The 24,663-nt window shown below is 38.4% G+C and overlaps 1 protein-coding gene across 1 annotated transcript in view; it reads right to left on the bottom strand.

Moving 5' to 3' along the window:
* The window catches only part of EIF3H (eukaryotic translation initiation factor 3 subunit H), a 99,934-nt gene that overhangs the window by 65,312 nt on the left and 9,959 nt on the right, over positions 1–24,663 (bottom strand). Inside the window, exon 2 of the mRNA XM_068983799.1 lies at positions 1,088–1,244. Coding sequence (XP_068839900.1) covers positions 1,088–1,244 — 157 coding nt within the window. The remainder of the gene's footprint in view (positions 1–1,087; positions 1,245–24,663) is intronic.

The raw sequence follows: 24,663 nt of genomic DNA, 5'->3' as shown, positions 1-24,663 counted from the left end.
GGACCCTAAATAGCCAAAATAATGTTGAGAAAGAAAACCAAAGTTGGAGACCTCACACTTCTTGATTCCAAAACATATTATAAAAGCAACAATAATCAAAAGAGTACAGCACTAGCATGTAATTCCTAGAAGAAAATATACGGACGAACCTTCGTAATACTGGAACCTTCATAATACTGGAACCTTCATAATACTGGTCTTGGCAATGATTTCTTGGAGATTACACCATAAGTATAGGAAACAAAAGCAAAAATAGACAAGCTGGATTGTATTAAAGCTTCTGTGCAACAAAAGAAACACCAAAAGTGTGAAAGATAATACCTGCAAACTATATATACAAAAAGGAGTAAATATGCAGAATATATAAAGAACTCCTTCAACAAAGCCCTACAAAATTAGCAAAAGACTTGAAAAGACATTTCACCTTCTAAAGAAGACATAAAAGCAGCCAACAAGCATATGAAGAGGTGCTCAATCACCAATATTAGGAAAATGTACATCAAAACCACAATGAGAGACTGCCTCACACCTGTCGGAATGGCCATCATCAACAAGACAACAAATAAGTGCTGACAAGAATGTGAGAATTCGGACAACCTAATTTGCAACTAGATTTTTTAAAAAATCCTTTAGGATGCTGACCTTGGCCTTTGGTAGGATCTTACTATTGGCCTTCGCTAACAAAGCAATTACCCCTGCAGCACAAAGATTCTGAAATGCTTAAGGAGTATCTTCTTTCTCAAGTAGACAACTCATCTCTTCTTAAACAGTAAGTCAAAAAACTACGGAAGGAAATGGTTGTGGGACATAGCAACGATTTCTGTCCTTCACACTGTAATTGGTAAGCTGCTTTCACAATGAGAAAGTTAACATCAGCACAGCTCCTACCCAAATTATCAGAATCACAAATCCCGAATAACTAAAGGCCAAACTAATCAAGTTTTTGATAATATAACTTCATTTCAGAGAATCTGTAGAATCTTTTTCAAGAGACAGAGAACTAGGTTACTCTGATGAACTCCCGGTAACAATTATCAAAGGTTACGGTGAACACTGGATCAATAACCATTTGTGTGAATACCCTTACCTTCATCAAAGTCAGCATCATCTTCAGTGTGCTGAGGGAAAGGAAAGCAGTTGGTAATCTCAAGTCGATCTTCTACAACAAGGCCCAAAAGCACTCCTTGAACCACCTCAGTTCCTTGTCCTTCTTCCTGGTAATGTTTGATAATCTTTAAAACCACCTATAAGAAAAAAATAAAAGTTTAAATATCACTCGTATAGTTTACACTTCCTTTAATTCAAAGAAAAAATAAAACTATATTGATGAACCCATAGTTATATGACAGAACTGACCAAATTTCTTACAAATCATTTCCTTTACCCTTACATTAAAAAAAAAAATCTTACATAGTCTCAATGTACACCTGAAACTCTTGGAATCTGAAGACATGTCAGAAATGTCCATGTGGGCTTCCCTGGTGGTTCAGTGGTGAAGAATCTGCCTGCCAATGCAGGAGATCCAGGTTCGATCCCTGATCCAGAAAGATCCCACATGCCATGGAGAAACTAAGCTGGAGAGCCACAATTACTGAAGCCTGCGTGCCCTAAAGCCTGTACCCTGCGACATAAGGAGCCACTGCGATGAGACGCTCCCACAGCACGAGAGAGTAACCCCCACTCACAGCAACCAGAGCAAAGTCCGCGCAGCAACAAAGACCCAGCACAGCCAAAAATAAATTAAAAATAAGTAAATAAAATTATATTCTAAAAAATGTCCAAGTAGAACACTCACAACCTTTAAGTCAAAGATGCTTAAAGGTCTGGCATCCAAGAATTCCTTCAGTTGAATCTAACATTACCACTTCAACCTGAGACTATTACAGAGAAAGTGACCCTGTTAACCTTTGTTAATAGCAATATCCTGCCACAAAAGATAAAAATATCAGTAAGACACAGAGATAAAGATCTCAATTATCTGAACATCTAAAAACAGAACCCTCTGACAAACTCTCAACACCTCAAGATGGTTCCTGGACAGAGCATCTCATTAATCAGAGGAAGCAACAACAGGAACAGGTATCCAAGAACTTGCTTTGTAACAGAAAACATAATGACAGCCCAGTCACCAACACTACCTAATTTTTCTCAACAATAAGGATATACCAAATAACCTCTAATGGAATAGCCAGCTCTTCTATTTACTCGCTCCTTTAATACTGCCATTAAAATGAAGAGGTACACTGCATGACTGAATAGGCAATTAATTTAAAAGTTCACAGTGACAGTCATGATTAATAATAATTCCTACAACACGAGACTGTTAATATATTAATGGGCTTTGAACAGCGCTTGGCACATAGTATTATTAACAGTAGTAGTCTATATTATTCAGTACAAGGACGTGGCCCGAAGACTAAAGGGCAATATAGTCTAAAATACAATGGAAAGCTATCAGAGGGAGAAATAAGTCTAAAAACAAAATGGGAATTAGAGTTTTACTGATTAGTATTCAATTTAAAACAAGTATATTATTGATAGAAATAAATCATCAGTAACCAGTTAATAATACAGGTTACAATTATTGAACATCATGTGCCAGGCAGTATTCTAATTAGTACACCTGTATTATCAATCATGGAATCCTCATAAGTACCTCAGGAAAAAGCATTATATTATACTCATTTTACAAATAAGAAAGCTGAAGCAGAGAAAAGTTGAGTAAATGGCTAAAGATCACACATCCAGGAAATGGCAGAACCAAGATTTAAACTCCAAAGCTTATGGGCATATTTTAACAAGAAGATGATTCTCATATCAGCAGCTTAATTATTAAAACCATGAGTTAGGAACAGACATGAAGCAAAGACTCTGTGATGAATGGACTCAGAAAGACTTTACACCAGTTTAAGATCCAGACCTTCTAAGAACAGCAAGCAGTCAGCAGGGAAGAGCTTACTGCAGGACACCAACTAGACTGGCAGACCTTCAACACTGTGAAGTGGAGAACGTGCATAAGCCTCACACATTTCTGTATAAAAGACCTCTCCATTTCTTGAAAGGCACAAAAACAGGCTCTAGGGGTCATGCAGGAAGAGGAAAAATGGTTTCCAGCTCTAGCATTTATTAGCTGTGACCTTAGGAAAGCTATTTAATCTTCCCAAGTCCAAGATTTCTGACTTGCAAAATGGAACCGTTTCACAGCATTACTTAAGACTATTAAAAATGATAAAAATGTACAGTTAATATTTCACACAGGATCTGCCCTGAAATAATGCTTAATAATCAATATTATTGACTTTATCGATAAAAAGAAAATAGAACTGTTTAATTCCCATTCAACTTAACTCTGCCAACAACAACCATTTTCCCAATTAAAAAATAAAAGAAACATCGGTGACTAAGAAGGAATACACAAAACTGATAAAGAGTTATTACAAACACACCTATCAGCTTGCCCAGGTTACCTAGTTTCCTGGATACTGAACTCTATCAATGAACCACAGCTGAAATCAAAGTAAATGCGAGATGCTAGAAGGTAACTGAGCTTAGTGTGTATCTTTGCACCAACTGATTCCTAACAGCTGATTCCTACATGTGGGAAACGGAGTATTGATGACCCAGCATAGTTTCACCAGAAGCCAGACCAAAATAACCTTATTTCCCTTTACAAAGAAAATAGAAGTGAGAAAAAACAATTATTATCTTTAAAAACAAATTAGCATAGACTGTCTTACTTTAAACAAAGTAAACTGTGAAGGGGTTGGGAGCAACATAACAGAATAGCATGGCAGCCTGATATGCCCGCCCCAAGAATCAGTGCAATTTATACAGTATCCACAGAAGCACAGTCCTCCAAGTAAGAAAAATTATTATCTCGCTCTTTTCTGCATCACTGACCTGCTACAGCCAATTCTCTACAATGACCAAGAGAAAAGTTACCAGTAACAGTATTCACCTGAGTAATGGAAAAAGCAGTGGTTTAACTTCACTGGCTAAAGACAATGAACATGAATAGGTGTACCCCCTAAAGGACTAATTATAAAAGAGAAAGTTTAAAACCCTGTGATGAGAACCAGTTCAATGAATTAAAACCTCTCTACAGGCTAGGGACAATCACAAAGAGCACTGTCCAAATAGTGAGGCAGTAGAGAACGTGTCTTACTTTGAAAAGCAGAGGACGCACCACAGGTGACAGTTTCAGGAAAGAGGGTATCCATTTTAAGGATGAATTCTCTCTAGCATTTTTGGTTGACAAAACAGAAAGCTTTAGGAAAGGCCTGGTGATCATTAAAATAATTTCCAACTCTAACATTTATGATCTTGCCAATTTAATAAAGTCAAATATAATAACGCATTCAGAAAACAAAAACCTTTTAACAAAACTAAGCAAACTCATTCTCCATTTTGACATTTTATAGCCTTCCTATTTCCCGCATACACACTAACATCTCAATTCTTTAGTTCAAAAAAAAAATGTAGTGGAATTGCATTACAAACTTCCGAGGACACTTAGATGTCAGAAGGAAATTCCTGAGCAGAAGCAACCCACTGACACATAGGCTTCTGCTATTCTATACAAATAATGAAGAACTTACTATATTTAGAAAAGCATTCTGTAGATTATCGGTATTTATGAGTAAGACAGAATCCATGTACTGCTCATGGTCTATATACTCAAAATGTATTTTCTAAAGGAATTAATGGTAAATACCGGTCAATTACTTTTGTCAAAAGCACTCCACTAAGTGCCTCAAATGCAGTTACTCATTAAATCCTCACAATCACTCTACAGAGTCAGTAATATTATTTTCCCATTTTACAGAGGAGGAAACAGATAATCTGACATAGATTTACTACAGCAGGGAGGTGAGATCTGACTTCCAACACCAAGGTGTATTTAATTACTTCACAATAACTGAGTAATTTGAGGCTCCAAATAGGTTTTTTTTAACAGAACTGAAACTGAATGTGGTGGCAACAGCTCCAGAAGTCTCCATAACAAAGTTGTAGGAACAGGGTTACTACATAGAGTAAAAAAGTTCAGAGAAGGGTTTACAGGGACAGGCGGCAAAAAGACTGAGGGAATGGTGCTGGTGGTCACATTTTTTGTGCCCTAATCACGGGAAGTCTAACAGCATGAACAACTGCCCCTAGTTGTGTAAATTCGTACATAACTAAGATAAAGAGGTGCAGCTCTGTATCTTTAGCAGCACTGTCCTCACTAAGCCACAAGATGGGAATGTTCCACCACACAAGTCCTGCTCTCCTGCTCACGGGCCTTCCATGGTCACTCCCCCGAACCACTCATATGCTTCTGTCCACAAAACAGTGCTGACAGACTCTTAATTAACCCTGCTTATTAATGTCACGCTCCCTATTCTTACTCTTGAAAACAAGATACACGGGGAGTTTAATAGGTCTCCAAACAAAAGCACACTCCTCTATTATATTTTGTTTATAAGTGTCACAAATGACCCCACATGCTCAGGAGCTCTATATCATTTGTTCCTAGCTTATAAAAATGACCAGGGGAGTTTTTTAAAATAACTGAAGAGAGGTCTTTACTCTGGTGACATATTACAGCCATCAGTATTTTAAAAAATACAGATGCCTGAAACCCAGTCTCTGAAAATCAGGGGTAATTAACCTGGCCTGGGGTTCCTATCCTGTATTTTAGGGTTTGGGGGGATGTGGGATTTCTTCTTTCTTTGGGGGGGGGTAGTTTCTATTTTCATTTTTATATTCTCCAGTTGATTCTAACATGCTGCTGCTGCTGCTGCTAAGTCGCTTCAGTCGTGTCTGACTCTGTGCGACCCCAGAGACGGCAGCCCACCAGGCTCCTCCATCCCTGGGATTCTCCAGGCAAGAATACTGGAGTGGATTGCCATTTCCTTCTCCAATGCATGAAAGTGAAAAGTGAATGTGAAGTCGCTCAGTCGTGTCCGACTCCTAGCGACCCCATGGACTGCAGCCTACCAGGCTCCTCCATCCATGGGATTTGCCAGGCAAGAGTACCAGGGTGGGTTGCCATTGCCTTCGCCGCCTAACATCCTACTTCATTCTAATTTTTAATGACGTAGCATGGACCAGCCTTTGTTTCTGCTCTAACACCTCAGGTGATTGCAATGAACTCAACTGATTAAACCATAAGTCTCCTTCTTTATGACTCCTTGTGTTGCTAAAAACTGGGTACACTGAGACATACAGATCCAAGAATGAACCTTTTATTTAAAAAGTATAAAGAGAAACTTTAGCCCTAATTAGAAGGATCTCCACAGTAAAGAAATGAGAGGAAAGATAAAGTGAGCAGTCCAACTGAGAAGCATTCAAGTGCCCTATCAGAGTTAAGATTTATTCTTTACAGCTTGACCCCCTAATTTACAGCTACTTATGAACTTGTGCCAGCCAGGTTACTTTATCCTATGTATCAGTGGGTAAATGAAAAGTCTTCTATAAATTATGCCCTAAGGGACAGAAACAAACTAACCAGCAGAATCTGAAATTACCAAATTCTTCTACACCTCCCTAACACTGTCATATTCTGGGTATGCTGCTGCTGCTGAAGTCGCTTCTGGGTCTAAATGCTTATAAAAAACTTCCCTGATGTGACCTACACAATCAGTATTGTTCTTGGAATAGGTGAGCAGTCTCTAGAACCATCTCCTAGCTTTCTTAAGTTTGCATCTTCTCAGGATGGGCAAATCTTAGTAAAGAATTCCAACTTGCAGGACAATAAACGGATTTAATGTCTGCTGAAAATACCTGAGAGGAATAAATTTTTTTTCCTTACTATCATTTATTACTCAGTGTGGGCAATCTGAAAAAGCAAAACAGACTATCTGTACTCTACAATGAACAAAATACTATTTAAGTGTCTGGCATTAAAAAAAAAAAAAAAAAAATGAAAACCTAACTTTGTCCAAAGGCTAAAAGCAACAAAGGATTTAACTTCCATGACAGAAAATATTTTTTATTATAAAGTATTCTGTATTTATTATAAAATACAGAAAGTATTTTATAAGTAAAATATAAACAACAATCTAAAATATACAAATAAATTATAGTAGAAATCAACTTAAACTTTGAGTTAGTTAATAAGCATGATGGGTAAAATCTTCCATCCTTCCTAGAAAGGAATATTTAACAAAATCTCTAACCAAAATCACATCAAAAACTTTCAGCTCCATATCAGGGAACAATTAAACCTGGCCAAAATAAAGATTATGCTTTCTGATGAACTGGAGTAATTTTCTATCAAATATGATGTCTACAAAAACCGGTTACTTTAGAAAAACTTGAAAGCCCTGTAGAGAATTACCAGAATTCTACAATTGTCATTTTCTTTCATTCATTCATAATCTGTTCACCCAGATAATTCAGTGATTTCCACAGGTCAGTTTTACCTCTGCCAGGCCCTACGAATATGAAACCAAATCAAATACATAAGGTCTTTACTTTCATGGGACTTTTATTTTAAGAACACCAGTTCTCAAATTTTTTGGTCAAAGGGCCCTTTTAACACTCAAAAATTATTGTGGACCTCAAAGAACTTTTACACTGATATTTCACACAGAAATTCAAACCAAAAAATGTTCAAAATACTTTATTCGCTTAAAATTTAAATTTTAAATTTAAATCACGACACTAATTTAAATTACGACATTTTTCACACTTCTGTAAACTATTTACCTTTTCAAAAAGAAATTTTAATCAGGATAAAAGAGTGACAGTGTTCATAGTTTTGTAAATTCTATTAATGTCTACTTTAATAAAAGACAACTGGATTCTCCTATCTGCTTCTGCATTCAATCTTTTATATAACACATAATGGAGCATCTGAAAACCTCCATTAGACGTTCATGAAAGAATGAGAGTAAAAAAGATGAATAACGTTTACTTATTATTACAAAAATAGTTTAAACCTCAGAGAGTGCTGGGAGTCCACACTTTAAGAACCGCTATTTTAAAATGAAAATTAATAAAGTTAATATGCTTATAGATTGTTTAAAGCACCAAGAAAAAGACAGAGAAATGTGCTGTTAAGCTGGGGCGATCTGGTAAAGGCTTCTCTCAGATGACACCTCCGCCGAGGGCTGATGAACAAGCACCCAGCCCTGTGAAGACCTGAGTGAAGGAAGAGAGTATGTGCCAACTATGATTTTAAATACTAGTTTAGCAAAAGAGACACAGATGTATAGAACAGTCTTTTGGACTCTGCGGGAGAGGGTGAGGGCGGGATGATATGGGAGAATGGCACTGAAACATGTAAATTATCACATATGAAATGAAATCACCAGTCCAGGTTCAATACATGATACAGGGAGTTCGGGGCTGGTGCACTGGGATGACTCAGAGGGATGGGATGGGGAGGGAGGTGGGAGGGGAGTTCAGGATGGGGAACACAGGTACACCCACGGCAGATTCATGTCAGTGTATGGCAAAACCAATACAATATTGTAAAGTAAAATAAATAAATAAAACTGAGATTTAAAAAAATTACTAGTTTCAAAGAATACTAATATTTGCTTTTCATAAAATATACAAGTTGTATTTTAAGGGTACAAAAGGGCCTAAAGATGGATGAACAGCAGGGCAGCAGGAATACACTCTCAGGCTTCTGCTAAAAGCACTGATACATCAATAAGAAACCCAATCTGCAGACACAGATACTACTGCGTAAGTCAAGACTAATAATTTCACATCATTTTTGTTGATATAAATCCTTTTAGAAAAGGTTTGCCACAGCTTTTATAATCAGCAATATTTCTAAGAGCAGTGTCAAGGTTATTTTACTTGGTAGATATATGTCTATGAAGTTACCATCCAAGATTCCTCTAATGAAAGTGGCAATTTGAAGTTCACAGTTAAGAAGCAATTTAAGAACTGTCTCTGGAACTTTCAGGCCTAATAAAGTACCTCAACCTTCTCTGTTCTGTGTGCAGGTAGAAATGTTAAATAAACTGCGTTTCAGAAAAGCTTAACTAGCCAACCAAGCTAGAAGAGAGAACTCACAAACCAGAGCATTAACTCTCTGAGTTAATACAGCAATATCCATAGGTACATCACAGATACAATCCCCAACAGCAAGGAGCTGGGCTGCAGCCCAGTCTCAGTCCTGGGTCAGCAAATGGGGTATTGGCCTTGTTTGACTCAGAAAAGTGGAAACTGAGATGTTTCCAAAAAGCTTATTGCCAAAATCAGACTCAAATTGAAGAAAGTAAGGAAAACTGCTAGACCATTCAGGTATGACTTCAATCAAATCTCTTATGATTATACAGTAGAAGTGAGAAATAGATTTAAGGGCCAAGATCTCATAGAGAGAGTGCCTGATGAACTATGGAATGAGGTTCCTGACACTGTACAGTAGACAGGGATCAAGACCATCCCCATGGAAAAGAAATGCAAAAAAGCAAAATGGCTGTCTGGGGAGGCCTTACAAATAGCTGTGAAAAGAAGAGAAGCGAAAAGCCAAGGAGAAAAGGAAAGATATAAGCATCTGAACGCAGAGTTCCAGAGAATAGCAAGAAGAGATAAGAAAGCCTTCTTCAGCAATCAGTGCAAAGAAACAGAGGAAAAGAACAGAATGGGAAAGACTAGAGAAAATTAGAAATACCAAGGGAACATTTCATGCAAAGACGGGCTCGATAAAGGACAGATATGGTCTGGACCTAACAGAAGCAGAAGATATTAAGAAGAGGTGGCAAGAATACACAGAACTGTACAAAAAAGATCTTCATGACACAGATAATCATGATGGTGTGATCACTCATCTAGAACCAGACATCCTGGAATGTCAAGTCAAGTGGGCCTTAGAAAGCATCATTACGAACAAAGCTAGTGGAGGTGATGGAATTCCAGTTGAGCTGTTTCAAATCCTAAAAGATGATGTTGTGAAAGTGCTGCATTCAATATGCCAGCAAATTTGGAAAACTCAGCAGTGGCTACAGGACTGGAAAAGGTCAGTTTTCATTCCAATTCCAAAGAAAGGCAATGCCAAAGAATGCTCAAACTACTGCACAACTGCACTCATCTCACATGCTAGTAAAGAAAATCTCAAAATTCTCCAAGCCAGGCTTCAGCAATACGTGAACTGTGAACTTTCTGATGTTCAAGCTGGTTTTAGAAAAGGCAGAGGAACCAGAGATCAAATTGCCAACATCCGCTGGATCATGGAAGAAGCAAGAGAGTTCCAGAAAACATCTATTTCTGCTCTATTGACTATGCAAACACCTTTGACTGAGTGGATCACAATCAACTATGGAAAATTCTGAAAGAGATGGGAATACCACACCACCTGACCTGCCTCTTGAGAAATCTGTATGCAGGTCAGGAAGCAACAGTTAGAACTGGACATGGAACAACAGACTGGTTCCAAATAGGAAAAGGAGTACATCAAGGCTGTATATTGTCACCCTGCTTATTTAACTTATATGCAGAATACATCATGAGAAACGCTGGACTGGAAGAAACACAAGCTGGAATCAAGATTGCCAGGAGAAATATCAATAACCTCAGATATGCAGAGGACACCACCCTTATGGCAGAAAGTGAAGAGGAACTCAAAAGCCTCTTGATGAAAGTGAAAGAGGAGAGCGAAAAAGTTGGCTTAAAGCTCAACATTCAGAAAACGAAGATCATGGCATCCGGTCCCATCATTTCATGGGAAATAGATGGGGAAACAGTGGAAACAGTGTCAGACTTTATTTTGGGGGGCTCCAAAATCACTGCAGATGGTGACTGCAGCGATGAAATTAAAAGACGCTTATTCCTTGGAAGAAAAGTTATGACCAACCTAGACAGTATATTCAAAAGCAGAGACATTACTTTGCCAACTAAGGTCCATCTAGTCAAGGCTATGGTTTTTCCTGTGGTCATGTGTGCATGTGACAGTTGGACTGTGAAGAAGGCTGAGCACCGAAGAATTGATGCTTTTGAACTGTGGTGTTGGAGAAGACTCTTGCGAGTCCCTTGGACTGCAAGGAGATCCAACCAGTCCATTCTGAAGGAGATCAGCCCTGGGATTTCTTTGGAAGGAATGACGCTAAAGCTGAAACTCCAGTACTTTGGCCACCTCATGCCAAGAGTTGACTCACTGGAAAAGACTCTGATGCTGGGAGGGATTGGGGGCAGGAGGAGAAGGGGACAACAGAGGATGAGATGGCTGGATGGCATCACTGAATCGATGGAAATGAGTCTGAGTGAAATCCGGGAGTTGGTGATGGACAGGGAGGCCTGGCGTGCTGTGATTCATAGGGTCGCAAAGAGTCGGACACGACTGAGCGACTGAACTGAACTGAACTGAGAGCTCCCTGGAAACTGCTGGTGGAAAGACAGAAAACAGTAATTGACATTAAATATAAATTTACTACATGACCCAAATTCTGACTCCTCAGAATTTACCCAAGAAGAATAAAAAATATTCACATAAAGATATGCTCACAAATGTTCACAGCAGCACTATTTGTAACAGCCAAAGCCTGGAGGCAAACCAAAGGTCCACCAAACATAGATGGATAAATAACTACAGTAGCATATCCATTCTGTGGAATACTACTCAGCAATAAAAAAGGAACAAAGGATCAATACAACAACAGGTGATCTCAAAAAACACTGTATGAGTGTTACGAAGTCAACAAAACATTACTACTGGGTTGGCCAAAAAGTTCATTAACATCTTACAGAAAAACTCAAAGGAATTTTTGGCCAACCCAATACTATATGACTTCCTTTATGTGGAACTCTGCTGCTGCTAAGTTGCTTCACTCGTGTCTGACTCTGTGCGACCCCAGAGACGGCAGCCCACCAGGCTCCCCCATCCCTGGGATTCTCCAGGCAAGAATACTGGAGTGGGTTACCATTTCCTTCTCCAATGTGTGAAAGTGAAAAGTGAAAGTGAAGTTACTCAGTCGTGTCTGACTCTTAGTGGCCTCACGGAGTGCAGCCTACCAGGCTCCTCTGTCCAGGGGATTTTCCAGGCAAGAGTACTGGAGTGGGGTGCCATTGCCTTCTCCATATATGGAACTCTAGAAAAAGTAAAACCACAGCTGACAAGTGGTTGCCTTGGGGCCAAGGTGAGTGGGAAGATACTGAGAGCAAAGGGGCACTAATAAGTGTATAACTGTGGTGCTCATAATACAATCCATTTACAACTAATAATAGTAAAGTTCACCAAACTTTACATTTAAAATACGTGGGTTTGGACTTCCCTGGTGACACAGTGAACAGGAATCTGACTGCCAATGCAGGGGACATGGGTTCAATCCCTGGTCCAGGAGGATTTCACATGCCAGGGAGCAACTAAGACCATGTACCACAACTAATGAGCCCACGTGCCACAACCAGTGAAGCCTGCTCACCTAGAGCCCGTGCTCCACAACAAGAGAAGCCACCACAGTGAGAAGCCCGCACGCTGCAAACAAGAGCAGCCCCTGTTCTCCACAACCAGAGAAAGCCTGCACATAGCATCAAAGACCCAGCAAAGCCATAAGTACATACATACATAACTAATTTAAAATGAGTGAGTTTTATCATATATAAATAAACCTTAACTTTAAAAAACTGGACATACTTTTACAAAGTCTATTTGATGAAGAAACAATTCGTATGTATCCACTCCAAATTTTACTCTTAATTTCAGAGTTCAAAGATCCTAAGGAAGGTCCAAGAAATTAGATTGAGAACCACTGCTACATTCTGACCTATATACACATATAAAATATAAGCTCACGTTTATAATAAGTCTAAATAATCAAAATAAATCTGTATTATTTTAGAAGCCAAGTATAATATTTAGACATTTTCCTTTGAAATATTTTAGAATTTAATAAGATTAATTAGGTAATTAATACATAATTTCAGTTACCCAAAAATATCTGTTTAGGAAAAACTAATTCACCACAAATTGAATGTTTAAATGTATACAAACATGCATACACGCCCCATAAAAAAAAAAAAAGATGTCTAAAATCCACACTATCCAAAATTCTACATTAACAAGTATACTTCTCCAAGTGCATAAACCCTAAAAGCAAACATTCAAACCTGAAGGTTGCAAATAACTGAAAGAGATCTAAGACGCTCTTAACATCTTACGCAATATTTTGTGTGTATGCACTTAAGGGCACGCTCTTGGAAAAAAGACCCATGGCATTTGCTAGATTCCCAGAGGCCCAAGACACACAAAAAGTTAGAAAGAGTTTTTAAAATTACATAGTACTAAAAATGTATTATATATATGCATTTATGTTTATATGAACAAGAACGGTGTGGAAGGACATACCTTTTATTAACCTTGGTATTATTTATTTAGTTCTACTTACTTACCTAGTACTAAGCATGTATTTGTTTTTAATTCAGAAAACACTGAATAAAGAAAAAAATTAAGGGAAAAGATTTTAATCTATAGAAATCATTGCAATTTACTGCATGGAGTTGCACAAAGAACAAACTAATTTAATTTCCTTTTTTGACAGTGCTACTGAGTTGATGGAATGCTATGGACATAAGGTATGTCTTGATTTTAGTATGTTCTTTAGGGTATATTAAAAAAAATATGAACTGAATGAAGCATGGTTAAGTGGCTTTGAAAAAGGGAGAAAAAGAAAAAATCCACACACTATAAGCCTGAGCACCTGCTGACTTTAAATTCTAATCTCTTGCTGATAGTTACTCTTCAACTCAATTCACAGATGCTGCTGCACACACATATACAAATTACCAGAAAATACCCATATGTACATACTACCAAGGCGAAAGAGGCAACTTCTAGATATATAGACCAGTTTTCAACAAGCAGAGAGATCTGTTTAAGAGAAGTCTAACCTAAGCCAATTATAAATCAGCAAAATATCAATTCAAACTTTGCACAAACTTATCGTCATAAATCTTCCCTAGGAAAAGCAGCAGGTTTCCCACTGTCTTTGTAATACACATAACAAGGATCTGTTGAAAGCCCAGTTTAAACGATTTGGGACCAAACTAGTTTCAAATTGTTAGAACTACACCATCGATCATTTTTAACCTTCCTTACAAAGCTGAGCTCATAAAGAATGCTCAGAAGTTGCAACCTGTGTTGTGCACCTAAACAGTGAATCCACTTGTTCAGCTTGATAAAAGAGTTCACAGACCAAGAAATGCTGACATTAAAATGGTTTACCATGAAATCTAATCATAAAAAGTAAATCTAGTGGTATTTAGCGACTACAATATTATTGAGATGCTGGTTATAGGAAGATGTTATTATACAGAATAGGTATAAAAGTCGCTAATTTATAACAGTGCTTCTCAAACTACAAGTGGTGAAGAATTCATTTTCCTCCAGTCCACCACAGACCAAAATTTCAGTCAAAGAATAAAAATTACTTACTAGAAAGCGAAAAAAAATTTAACAGACATGAGAGAATACAAGCCCAGGGATCACAAGCCTGGCTACATAGCAATATTAAACTGCTGTCAAAGGTTCTAAAGACCGGGTCTCAATCCCACGCTTATCTCAGGCAGACCAGGGAGAGACAGGTCAGGGACCACACCTCACACCTTCCAACAGCACTGGTTTACAGACCCTGTAACATTAGGCAGGTACAGTTCTCTCCCAACGTCAGGAGTGGAGCATCCAGGGTTTCTAACCAAACATTTCCTAATTTATGTCACTGATAATTAAGTCTCTCAAAATATAACAGCACCTCAACAGATGTGAGCTCTAAACTGTGTAGCTATCAAATCCATAGCTTTCCCCAACCCTTGGTTGCTACTGAAGCAGACAGGCTCCCGCTGCGGTTCTGACCACTACTATTAGTTTTGATTCTATTCCGAACATTGTATTTTTTAAGAAAGGTAAAAAACAAAAAAACTCATTTCAGCAGCAGAAGCCGACTCTGAATCACATGCTCTGTAAGACAGAGTTAAGACAGTGAATTATTATTGAGTAAGCCCAGCTGAAGCCCCAACGTGGAAACCTTGATCTGCTGTCTTCCACTTATTGTGTAGTACACAATAACTCTAGAACTAATCTTTATTTCTGTCAGGAAAAAAATAATGCTCAAGTGAGAGAGAAAACTTTAGTAAAAGCTTAAAACTTAATTCTTATAAGTACACACAAATGTGAGTTTCTGGTCTGTACAAACTGGAAAATCATACAGCATAGTTAAGCCTGAGCACTAGAATTCAAAATTAAGTTTGAGTGCCAGGTCTGGGGCCGTAGGCAGGTTATCATATCACTTATCTTATTACCTGGGCTTCCCTGATAGCTCAGATGGTAAAGAATCTGCCTGCAATGCAGAAGACCTTGGTTGATTCCTGGGTTGGGAAGATCCCCTAGAGAAGGGAAAGGCTACCCACTCCAGTATTCTGGTCTAAAGAATCACATGGTATGGGGTCACAAAAAGTCGGACACGACTGAGCGACTTTCACTTTCATTTATCACCTCTCCTGTGAAGATAAATAAGTCATTGAGTACCTATCTCAGAGCATCCTTTGTTCTGCTGCTAAGCTGTGTCTGATTCCGAGACCCCATTAACTGCAGCAAGCCAGGCTTCCATGTCCTTCACTATCTCCCAGAGTTCGTTCAAACTCATGTCCATTAAGTTGGTGACGCTATCCAATCATTTCATCCTCTGTTACCCCCTTCTCCTCCCACACTCAAATCTTCCCCAGGATCAGGGTCTTTTCCAATGAGTCGGCTCTTTGCATCAGGTGACCAAAGTACTGGAGCTTCAGCTCCAGCATCAGTCCTTCCAGTTAATATTCAGGGTTGATTTCCTTTAGGATTGACTGGTTTGATCTCCCTGTATCTTTATGAGGACCAAAAAATCATTCAGCCAAAATACCTAGCACACTGTGCCTGCTGCTGCTGCTGCTGCTAAGTAGCTTCAGTCGTGTCCGACTCTGTGCAACCCCAGAGACGGCAGCCCACCAGGCTCCCCCGACCCTGGGATTCTCCAGGCAAGAACACTGGAGTGGGTTGCCATTTCCTTCTACAATGCATGAAAGTGAAAAGTGAAAGTGAAGTCGCTCAGTAGTGTCCAACTCTTAGCCACCTCATGGACTGCAGCCTACCAGGCTCCTCCGTCCATGGGATTCTCCAGGCAAGAGTCCTGGAGTGGGTTGCCACTGCCTTCTCCAACAGTGTGCCTGCTGCTGCTAAGTAGCTTCAGTCGTGTCTGACTCTGTGCGACCCCAGAGACGGCAGCCCACCAGGCTCAGCCGTCCCTGGGATTCTCCAGGCAAGAACACTGGAGTGGGTTGCCATTTCCTTCTCCAGTGCATGAAAGTGAAAAGTGAAAGTGAAGTTGCTCAGTCATGTCCGACTCCTAGCGACCCCACGGACTGCAGCCTTCCAGGCTCCTCCATTCATGGGATTCGCCAGGCAAGAGTACTGGAGTGGGTTGCACTGTGCCTACTAAAGCTCAATAAATGCTAGCTACTATTACAACTATTATTATTACAATAAATATTTCAACCAATCTCATTCATTCATCCATTCATCAATCCCACAAGTATTTAGTGAGTGACTGCTGCTGCTGCTGCTAAGTCGCTTCATTCGTGTCCAACTCTGTGGGACCCCATGGATGGCAGCCCACCAGGCTTCCCCGTCCCTGGGATTCTCCAGGCAAGAACACTGGAATGGATTGCCATTTCCTTCTCCAATGCATGAAAGTGAAAAGTGAAAGTGAAGCCACTCAGTCGTGTCCGACTCAGCGACCCCATGGACTGCAGCCCATCAGGTTCCCCCGTCCATGGGATTTTCCAATAAGGCAAACATCCCCATGGTGCTTACACTTGTCTCCTCAGAATGTTTGGTCTATTCCTTAGAGATCTTTTTCAGCCTTATAAGAAACAAATATGACTTATTAAAAATCAGCCATTCGACACCAAACTTCCATTTTCTGTTAAGACTTATAACACACTTGTACCTAGAGCTTTATTTTTTGTTGTTATTTAGTCATATCCAACTCTTTTGTGATCCCAAGGACTGTCGACTGAAAAGCTCCTCTGTCCAATGGTACCATCTCTTGTAATAATCAATACCACAGGGTTTCAGGACAAGATTTTTTAAAATCTGCATTAAAAAGTCAATGGTCTGATTAAACTGATTTATTCAAAATATTGCACGTATGTGTATGAACAGATGTTAAGTTTCTTTAAAAACATTATTATCGCCACTAAAAATACATACTAGATCCACTACTAGAGTTTCTTAAAAGTTTGAAACAAAAAGGCAAAGTCCAAACTGTTCCAGTCGCTGGCCAGACAGAAGAGGTCAGACAGGATGCATGATTCTTAGCTGGCTTTATTCCAGTTGTATAGATTCTGGGAGGTAAGGTCCACAGCCTGAATTTCTCACATCAATCACCGTCAAAGAACAACTATTACAGTAAAAGAATTTAAGTCTCAGAGAAATTGTAATGCCACAGAATCTCCCCTTAGCATATTCGGTAAAGTCAATATCTAGACTTTCATTTAATTCTGGCTTCTCTCACTGACTGATCTGTGAACTTGGCAGATTTCTTATTTGGTTAAGCCTGGATTTTTTTCTAGCACTGAACAAAGAAGGTAGTTACTGCCAAAATGTAAATTCAAAAAGCAGAAAGCAGCATTAGTCTTAAATTTAACACATTTTATGGCTCAAGTGGGATGGGGTTTTATTTCATAAAGGGCTGAGTCAAATAATAAATAGGATTTAAATCACTGCTGTTAAGTTTTGATGTGAAAGAAATTCAAGTAACTTCAGTAAGGGAAAAAAAAAGATATTTTGCTTCTGACACATATGGGATTCGTTACAATACACTTAATCAATATCATTTCTATAATACTAGAGTTGAAAAAACATTTTGTAATTATTCTCCTGTATCAATGTTCATTGATGGCCCACAGTTTTTTGTTTTTTGGTTTTTTTTTGGCCCACAGTTTTAAAGTTAAATCAACTAATAACTATTGGGCAAAGGGGAAGGACAATGCAACCTCAAGAAAGTCAACAGAACAGCTCTGCTCTCATCATAAAAACGAGTCATGAGAAAAGTACAATGATGCAACTGAACATACAAACGTATAATTTCAATTAAATGTTAACTGATAAGGATGTTTAACTTACAACATTAAGTTTTTACTTTACCAACTCAATATATATAACTAATCAGCCAATTTCCCCACATACAGCTAACAGATAATGTTCCTAAGGTAAAAGGCTTAGATGGAACAAAATTTCCTCTCATACAAAACAAAAAAAATTTCAAAGTTCTCATAAGCTGTCTGCTTCCTAATACAGTTTAATTTTATTATATTCAGAAGCATGAACGACTGCTTAATCAGCAAGCCTTAAGGTGATTTTTAGGTGCTTCTATTACAGTTTATTTCTGCTTCCTTAACAGGATGCAATATTTGCTAAAATAGGTCCAGAAAGAAACATTAAAAAAGAGTAAATAGGATTTCCCTTAGGAAGAGGGTGGCTGAAAATAGAAATGAAAGTGACAATTTCTTTTCACTACCTATTCTTTTTTGCCTTTTGATTTGTGAACCATGCATACCCAGCAAAATGGCTGTTTAATGAAATAGGTTTAATATATTAAAAACACTTCAATTTTCCAGCATAAAAAGTATACCACAATAACCCCAGGAGGAGGTGGTTATTCATGCTTTTTATCCTCAAGAGGTCCTTCAGAACAAAACTGAAGATGATGCATTTCTGTACAAAATGTAAAAGAGGTTTTCTTCTATCCCAAAGGAAAAGATGCTGGTCTTGTTTTAAAGTGAAAGTCGCTCAGTCGTGTCCGACTCTTTGCGACCCGTGGACTATAGCCCACCAAGCTCCTCCATCCATGGGATTCTCCAGACAAGAATACTGGAGTGGGTTGCCATTTCCTTCTCCAGGGGATCTTCCCAACCCAGGGATCAAACTCAGGCCTCCCACATTGCAGGCAGACGCTTTTAACCTCTGCACGGTTACTCTTAAACCAAACTTGAAAGCAGTATACCTACAAGTCCTTGTTTGAAGGCTGTGAACAGAAGATAAAGAGTATCTTCAAAGTCAAGCTGTAAAGTTTTGATTTTATTTTGTGTAATGACTTTTTTCCAAAGGGCTTTTGCTACTAAGTAAGTGATCTTAACAGAATTCAAGGGAAACTCTAAGGGACAAAGATAACACCAGAAGACTGGGTGATCGGGGCATACATGTGAGTGTTATCATTATCAGACAGGAAATATTTACCAAACTGCTGAATCACACTGTAACAAGCATACTAACAGGCATATTTAATTTTAAAAAGAAAGATTAAGAAACCATAACTTTCAGTTGGCAGTGGTGCCAAGCAACAGCACTTGATACTGTGTAAGTGAGAAAGCACACTGAACTACACAACTATTTTAGAGAGCAGTTTGGCAACATGCTTAATATGCTTAAAAACATGCACAACCTTCTTTAACTCATTAACCTCAATGATAGGTATTTATTAAATATCTATTTATTTTTACAGGTATTTTATTTTATCCAATTTATTAAAGCATTGGAAAAACAGAGAAATATTAAATTACAAACTCTTAATGGTGTAATAACCCTCAAGTCATGAGCTTATAAACTGACTACCTTTGTTTTTTTTATATTTCTCCAGATTTTTATGAATGTATGTTTTTGTTTTCAAAAACATCTAATGTTAGTAATTATAGCTATCCCATATATACAACAAACATCTGCTACTTATATGAAATGAAAACTAGTTGGAGACAAGGATAGAAGGTAACGGTATTGAGAAAAAAAAGTTTCATATTAATCATCAGGATACAATGAATACCTATAGCATTCAGGTACTTGAGAGAAAAATAAATCCTTAAAATTTTATGTCAAAGTACAGTTAATATTCAGACTCAAAGAGTGAAAAAGCTTTATACTTTTATTAAGTTAATACTCAGCTACCACTATTTCACTGAATTCATTTTTTTTTTCTTGTATGCTTGGGCTTGGTACCAAAATCAATAAACTCCAGAATATGATGCTTGTTATATACCAGTACCACTTTAGCCCTTTCAGTTTTGATGAAACAAGTAGTTTTCATCAAATAGATGGCTTTGTAAATTATACTGTACTTTGCTATCAAGTCTAATCTTTACAGGAGATAATCATTTTATAGAATGATCTTGTACAAACAGTAGTTTGCAGAGAAAAAATAAAGCTATTCTCTATTTTCCCATGTCGAGCCAAATGAAATAATATTCAAGTACCACAATTTATTTTTTTCTCTTTTATTTTCACTTTACACAGTTTAATTCATTGATTTTAACTGGAGTATCTTTACTTTAAAATATTGTGATGGATTTTGTCATCCATCAACATGAATCGGCCATCAATAGGTATACATGATAAGTGAAAGTGAAGTCGCTCAGTCGTGTCTGAGTCTTTGCGACCCCGTGGATTGTAGCCTACGAGGTTCCTCCATCCATGGAATTTTCCAAGCAAGAGTACTGGAGTGGGTTGCCATTTCCTTCTCCAGGGGATCTTCCCAATCCAGGGATGGAACCTGGGTCTCCCGCATTGCAAGCAGATGCTTTTACCATCTCCAATGTGATATTTTACAACAAAATTATGAACTAATTACCCAGAAAAAAAGCAAATGCAACCAAGTTTTCATGTAAGTGCCAAAATCAGAAAGTTTTATCTAAAAGACTATCCAAAGTCAGCTTGGTAAGGTAAGAGAATCTGACCACAAAAAATAAGAACTGACAAACACCGTCTTCAAAGCCTAATGCTTTATAGAGGCTTTTCTTCCCAACACTGGGGCTAAAGGCCCAGAAGAGAGTTGCCAAGGCTGAAAATAGCTGGATAAACTTGTGAAATCCTGTACATTAAGATCAGAACTTCTAATCATAACAGAGTTGGTTGAAGCCAAAGGTGACAAGAGAGCAAAAGATAAGAAATCAGTAGTCTACAACAAATGCTAAAGGAACTTCTTTAGGTGGGAAACACTAGGGAAAAAAAAAAAGACCTACAAAAACAAGCCCAAAACAACTAATAAAATCATAATAGGAATATGCTGCTGCTGCTAAGTCACTTCAGTCGTGTCCAACTATGTGTGACCCCATAGATGGCAGCCCACCAGGCTCCTCTGTCCCTGGGATTCTCCAGGCAAGAATACTGGAGTGGGTTACCATTTCCTTCTCCAATGCATGCCTGCATGTTAAGTCGCTTCAGTCATGTCCAACTCTGTGTGACCCTTTGGACAGCAGCCCACCAGGCTCCTCTGTCCACCAGGCTCCTGGAATTCTCCAGGGAACAGAACTGCAGTGGGTTGCCATTTCCTTCTCCAATAACAGGAATATACATAATGATAACTACCTTAAGTGTAAATGGGTTAAATGTTCCAACCAAAACGCACAGACTGGATGAATGGATACAAAAACAAGACTCATATACACGCTGTCTACAAGAGACCCACTTCAGGCCTAGAGACACATACAGACTGGAAGTAGGGGGATGGAAAAAGATAATTCATGCAAATGTAAATCAAAAGAACGCTGGAATAGCAACACTCCTGTCAGACAAAACAGACTTTAAAACAAAGACTATTACAAGAGACAAGGAAAGACGCTATATGATGATCAAAAGATCAATCCAAAAAGATAAAACAACTATAAATATTGATGCATCCAACACAGGAGCACCTCAATACAAAAGACAAATGCTAGTAAGAGCCATAAAAGGGAAAATCAACAGTAACACCGTAACCCTGGGGGATTCTAACACTCCACTTAAACCAAAGGATACAACTGCACTCATCTCACACACTAGCAAAGTAATGCTCAAAATCCTCCAAGCCAGGCTTCAACAGTACGTGGACTGTGAACTTTCAGATATTCAAGCTAGATTTAGAAAAGGCAGAGGAACCAGAGATCGAATTGCCAACATCTGCTGGACCTTCGAAAAAGCAAGAGTCCCAGAAAAACATCTACTTCTGCTTTACAGACTACGCCAAAGCCTTTAACTATGTGGATCACAACAAACTGGGGGAAATTCTTAAAGAGATGGGAATACCAGATCACCTGACCTGTCCCCTGAGAAATGTGTATGCAAGTAAAAAAGCAACAGTTAGAACTGGACATAGAACAACAGACTGGTTTCAAATTGGGAAAGAAGTATATCAAGGCTGTATATGGTCACCCTGCTTATTTAGCTTATATGCAGAGTCCATCATGAGAAGCGCTGGGCTGGATGAAGCACAAGCTGGAATCAAGACTGCTGGGAGAAATATCAATAACCTCAGGATGCAGATGACACCACCCTTATGGCAGAAAGTGAAGAACTAAAGAGCCTCTTGATGAAAGTGAAAGAGGAGAGTGAAAAAGTTGGCTTAAAGCTCAACATTCAGAAAACGAAGATCATGGCATCCGGTCCCATCACTTCATGGCAAATAGATGCGGAGACAGTGAAAACAGTGACAGACTTTATTTTTTAGGGCTCCAAAATCACTGCAGATGGTGACTGCAGCCATGAAATTAAAAGATGCTTGCTCCTTGGAAGAAAAGCTATGACCAACCTAGACAGCATATTAAAAAGCAGAGACATTACTTTGCCAACAAAGGTCTATCTAGTCAAAGCTATATGGTTTTTCCAGTAGTCATGTATGGATGTGAGGGTTGGGACAGTAAAGAAAGCTGAGCGCCGAAGAATTGATGTTTTTGAACTGTGGTGTTGGAAAAGACTCTTGAGAGTCCCTTGGACTGCAAGGAGATCCAACCAGTCAATCCTAAAGGAAATCAGTCTGAATATTCACTGGAAGGACTGATGCTGAAGCTGAAACTTCAACAGTTTGGCCATCTGATGAGAAGAACTGACTCACTAGAAAAGACCCTGATGCTGGGAAAGACTGAAGGCGGGAGAAGGGGATGACAGAGGATGAGATGGTTGGATGGCATCATCGACTCAATGGACATGAGTTTGAGTAAGCTCCCAGAGTTAATGGTGGACCGGGAAGCCAGGCGTGCTGCAGTCCATGGGGTCACAAAGAGTTGGACACGACTGAGTGACTGAACTGATACCAATGTATAGATTATTCAGGAAGAAATAATAAGGAAACACAAGCTTTAAAAGACACATTAGACCAGATACACTTAATTGATGTTTAGAGGACATTCCATCTGAAAGCAGCAAAACAAACTTTCTTGTCAAGGGCACATGGAACATTCTCCAGGACAGATCCCATCTTGGTCACAAATCAAGCCTCACTAAATTTAAGAAAACTGAAATCATATCGGGCATCCTTTTTCTGACCACCCTGCTATGAGATTAGAAACCAATTACAGGGGAAAAAAAACCATAAAAAACACAAACACATGGAGGTTAAACAATATGCTACTAAATCCACTCCAGTATTCTTGTCTGGAGAATCCCATGGACAAAAGAGCCTGGCCAGCTATAGTCCATGGGGTCGCAAAGAGTCAGATGCAACTAAGCGACTAACACACATACACACACATACACACACCCCCAGAGATCACTGAAGAAATCCAATAGGAAATGTGAAAAAGCCTAGAAACAAATGACCAAAAAAACACAACGAACCAAAACCTATGGGATGCAGCTAAAGCAGTTCCAAAAGGAAAGTTTATATAATAGCAATACAATTCTACCTCAAGAAACAAGAAAAGAGTCAAATAAACAATCTAACCTGACACCTAAAGCAACTAGAGAAAGAACAAATAAAACTTAAAGTTAGGAGAATGAGAGAAACCATAAAGATCAGAGCAGATAGATGAAATAGAAACAAAGAAGATCAATGAAACTAAAAGCTGGTTCTCTGAGAAGAGGACCAAAATTAATAAACCTTTAGTCAGACTCATCAAGAAAAAAAGGGAGAGGACTCAAATCAATAAAATTAGAAGTGAAAAGGAAAAAGTTACGGCTGAAATACAAAGGATCATAAGAGACTAATACATGTGAACAACCTGGAAAATATGGACAAATTCTTAGAAAGGTACAACCTTCCAAGACCGAACCAAGAAGAAATATAAAATATGAGCAGATCAATCACAAGTAATAAAACTAAAACTGTGATTAAAATCTTCCAACAAACAAATGTCCAGGACCAGAAGACTTCACAGGCAAATTCTATCAAATATTTAGAGAAGAGCTAACACCCATCCTTCTCAAACTCTTCCAAAAAACTGCAGAGGGGGAGGAACATTCCCAAGCTCATTCTAGGAGGCCACCATCACCTTGATACCAAAACCAGACAAAGATATCATAAAAAAAGAAAATTATAGGCCAAATATTACTGATAAACATAGATATGAAAATTCTCAACAAAACACTAGAAAACAGAATCCAACAACACATTAAAAGGATCATATACCATAATCAAGTGGAATTTATCCCAGGGATCTGAGGATTCTTCAATATATACAAATCAATCAATGTGATTCACCATATTAACAAACTGAAGAACAAAACCCATATGTTCATTTCAGCTGATGCATAAAAAGCTTTCAACAAAATTCAACACCCATTTAATGATAAAAAAAAAAAAAAACTCTCCACAAGATAGGCATAGAGAGAACCTACCTCAACATAAATAAAGGCTATATATTATATTACAAACCCAGAGCAAACATCATCCTCAATGGTGAAAAACAAAGCATTCCTCTAAGATCAGGAACAAGACAAGGGTGCCACATTCACTA

The sequence above is a fragment of the Capricornis sumatraensis genome, chromosome 11, assembly GCF_032405125.1.
Source record: "Capricornis sumatraensis isolate serow.1 chromosome 11, serow.2, whole genome shotgun sequence".
NCBI lineage: Eukaryota > Metazoa > Chordata > Mammalia > Artiodactyla > Bovidae > Capricornis > Capricornis sumatraensis.
This window is presented reverse-complemented; position numbering and strand designations above follow the sequence as displayed.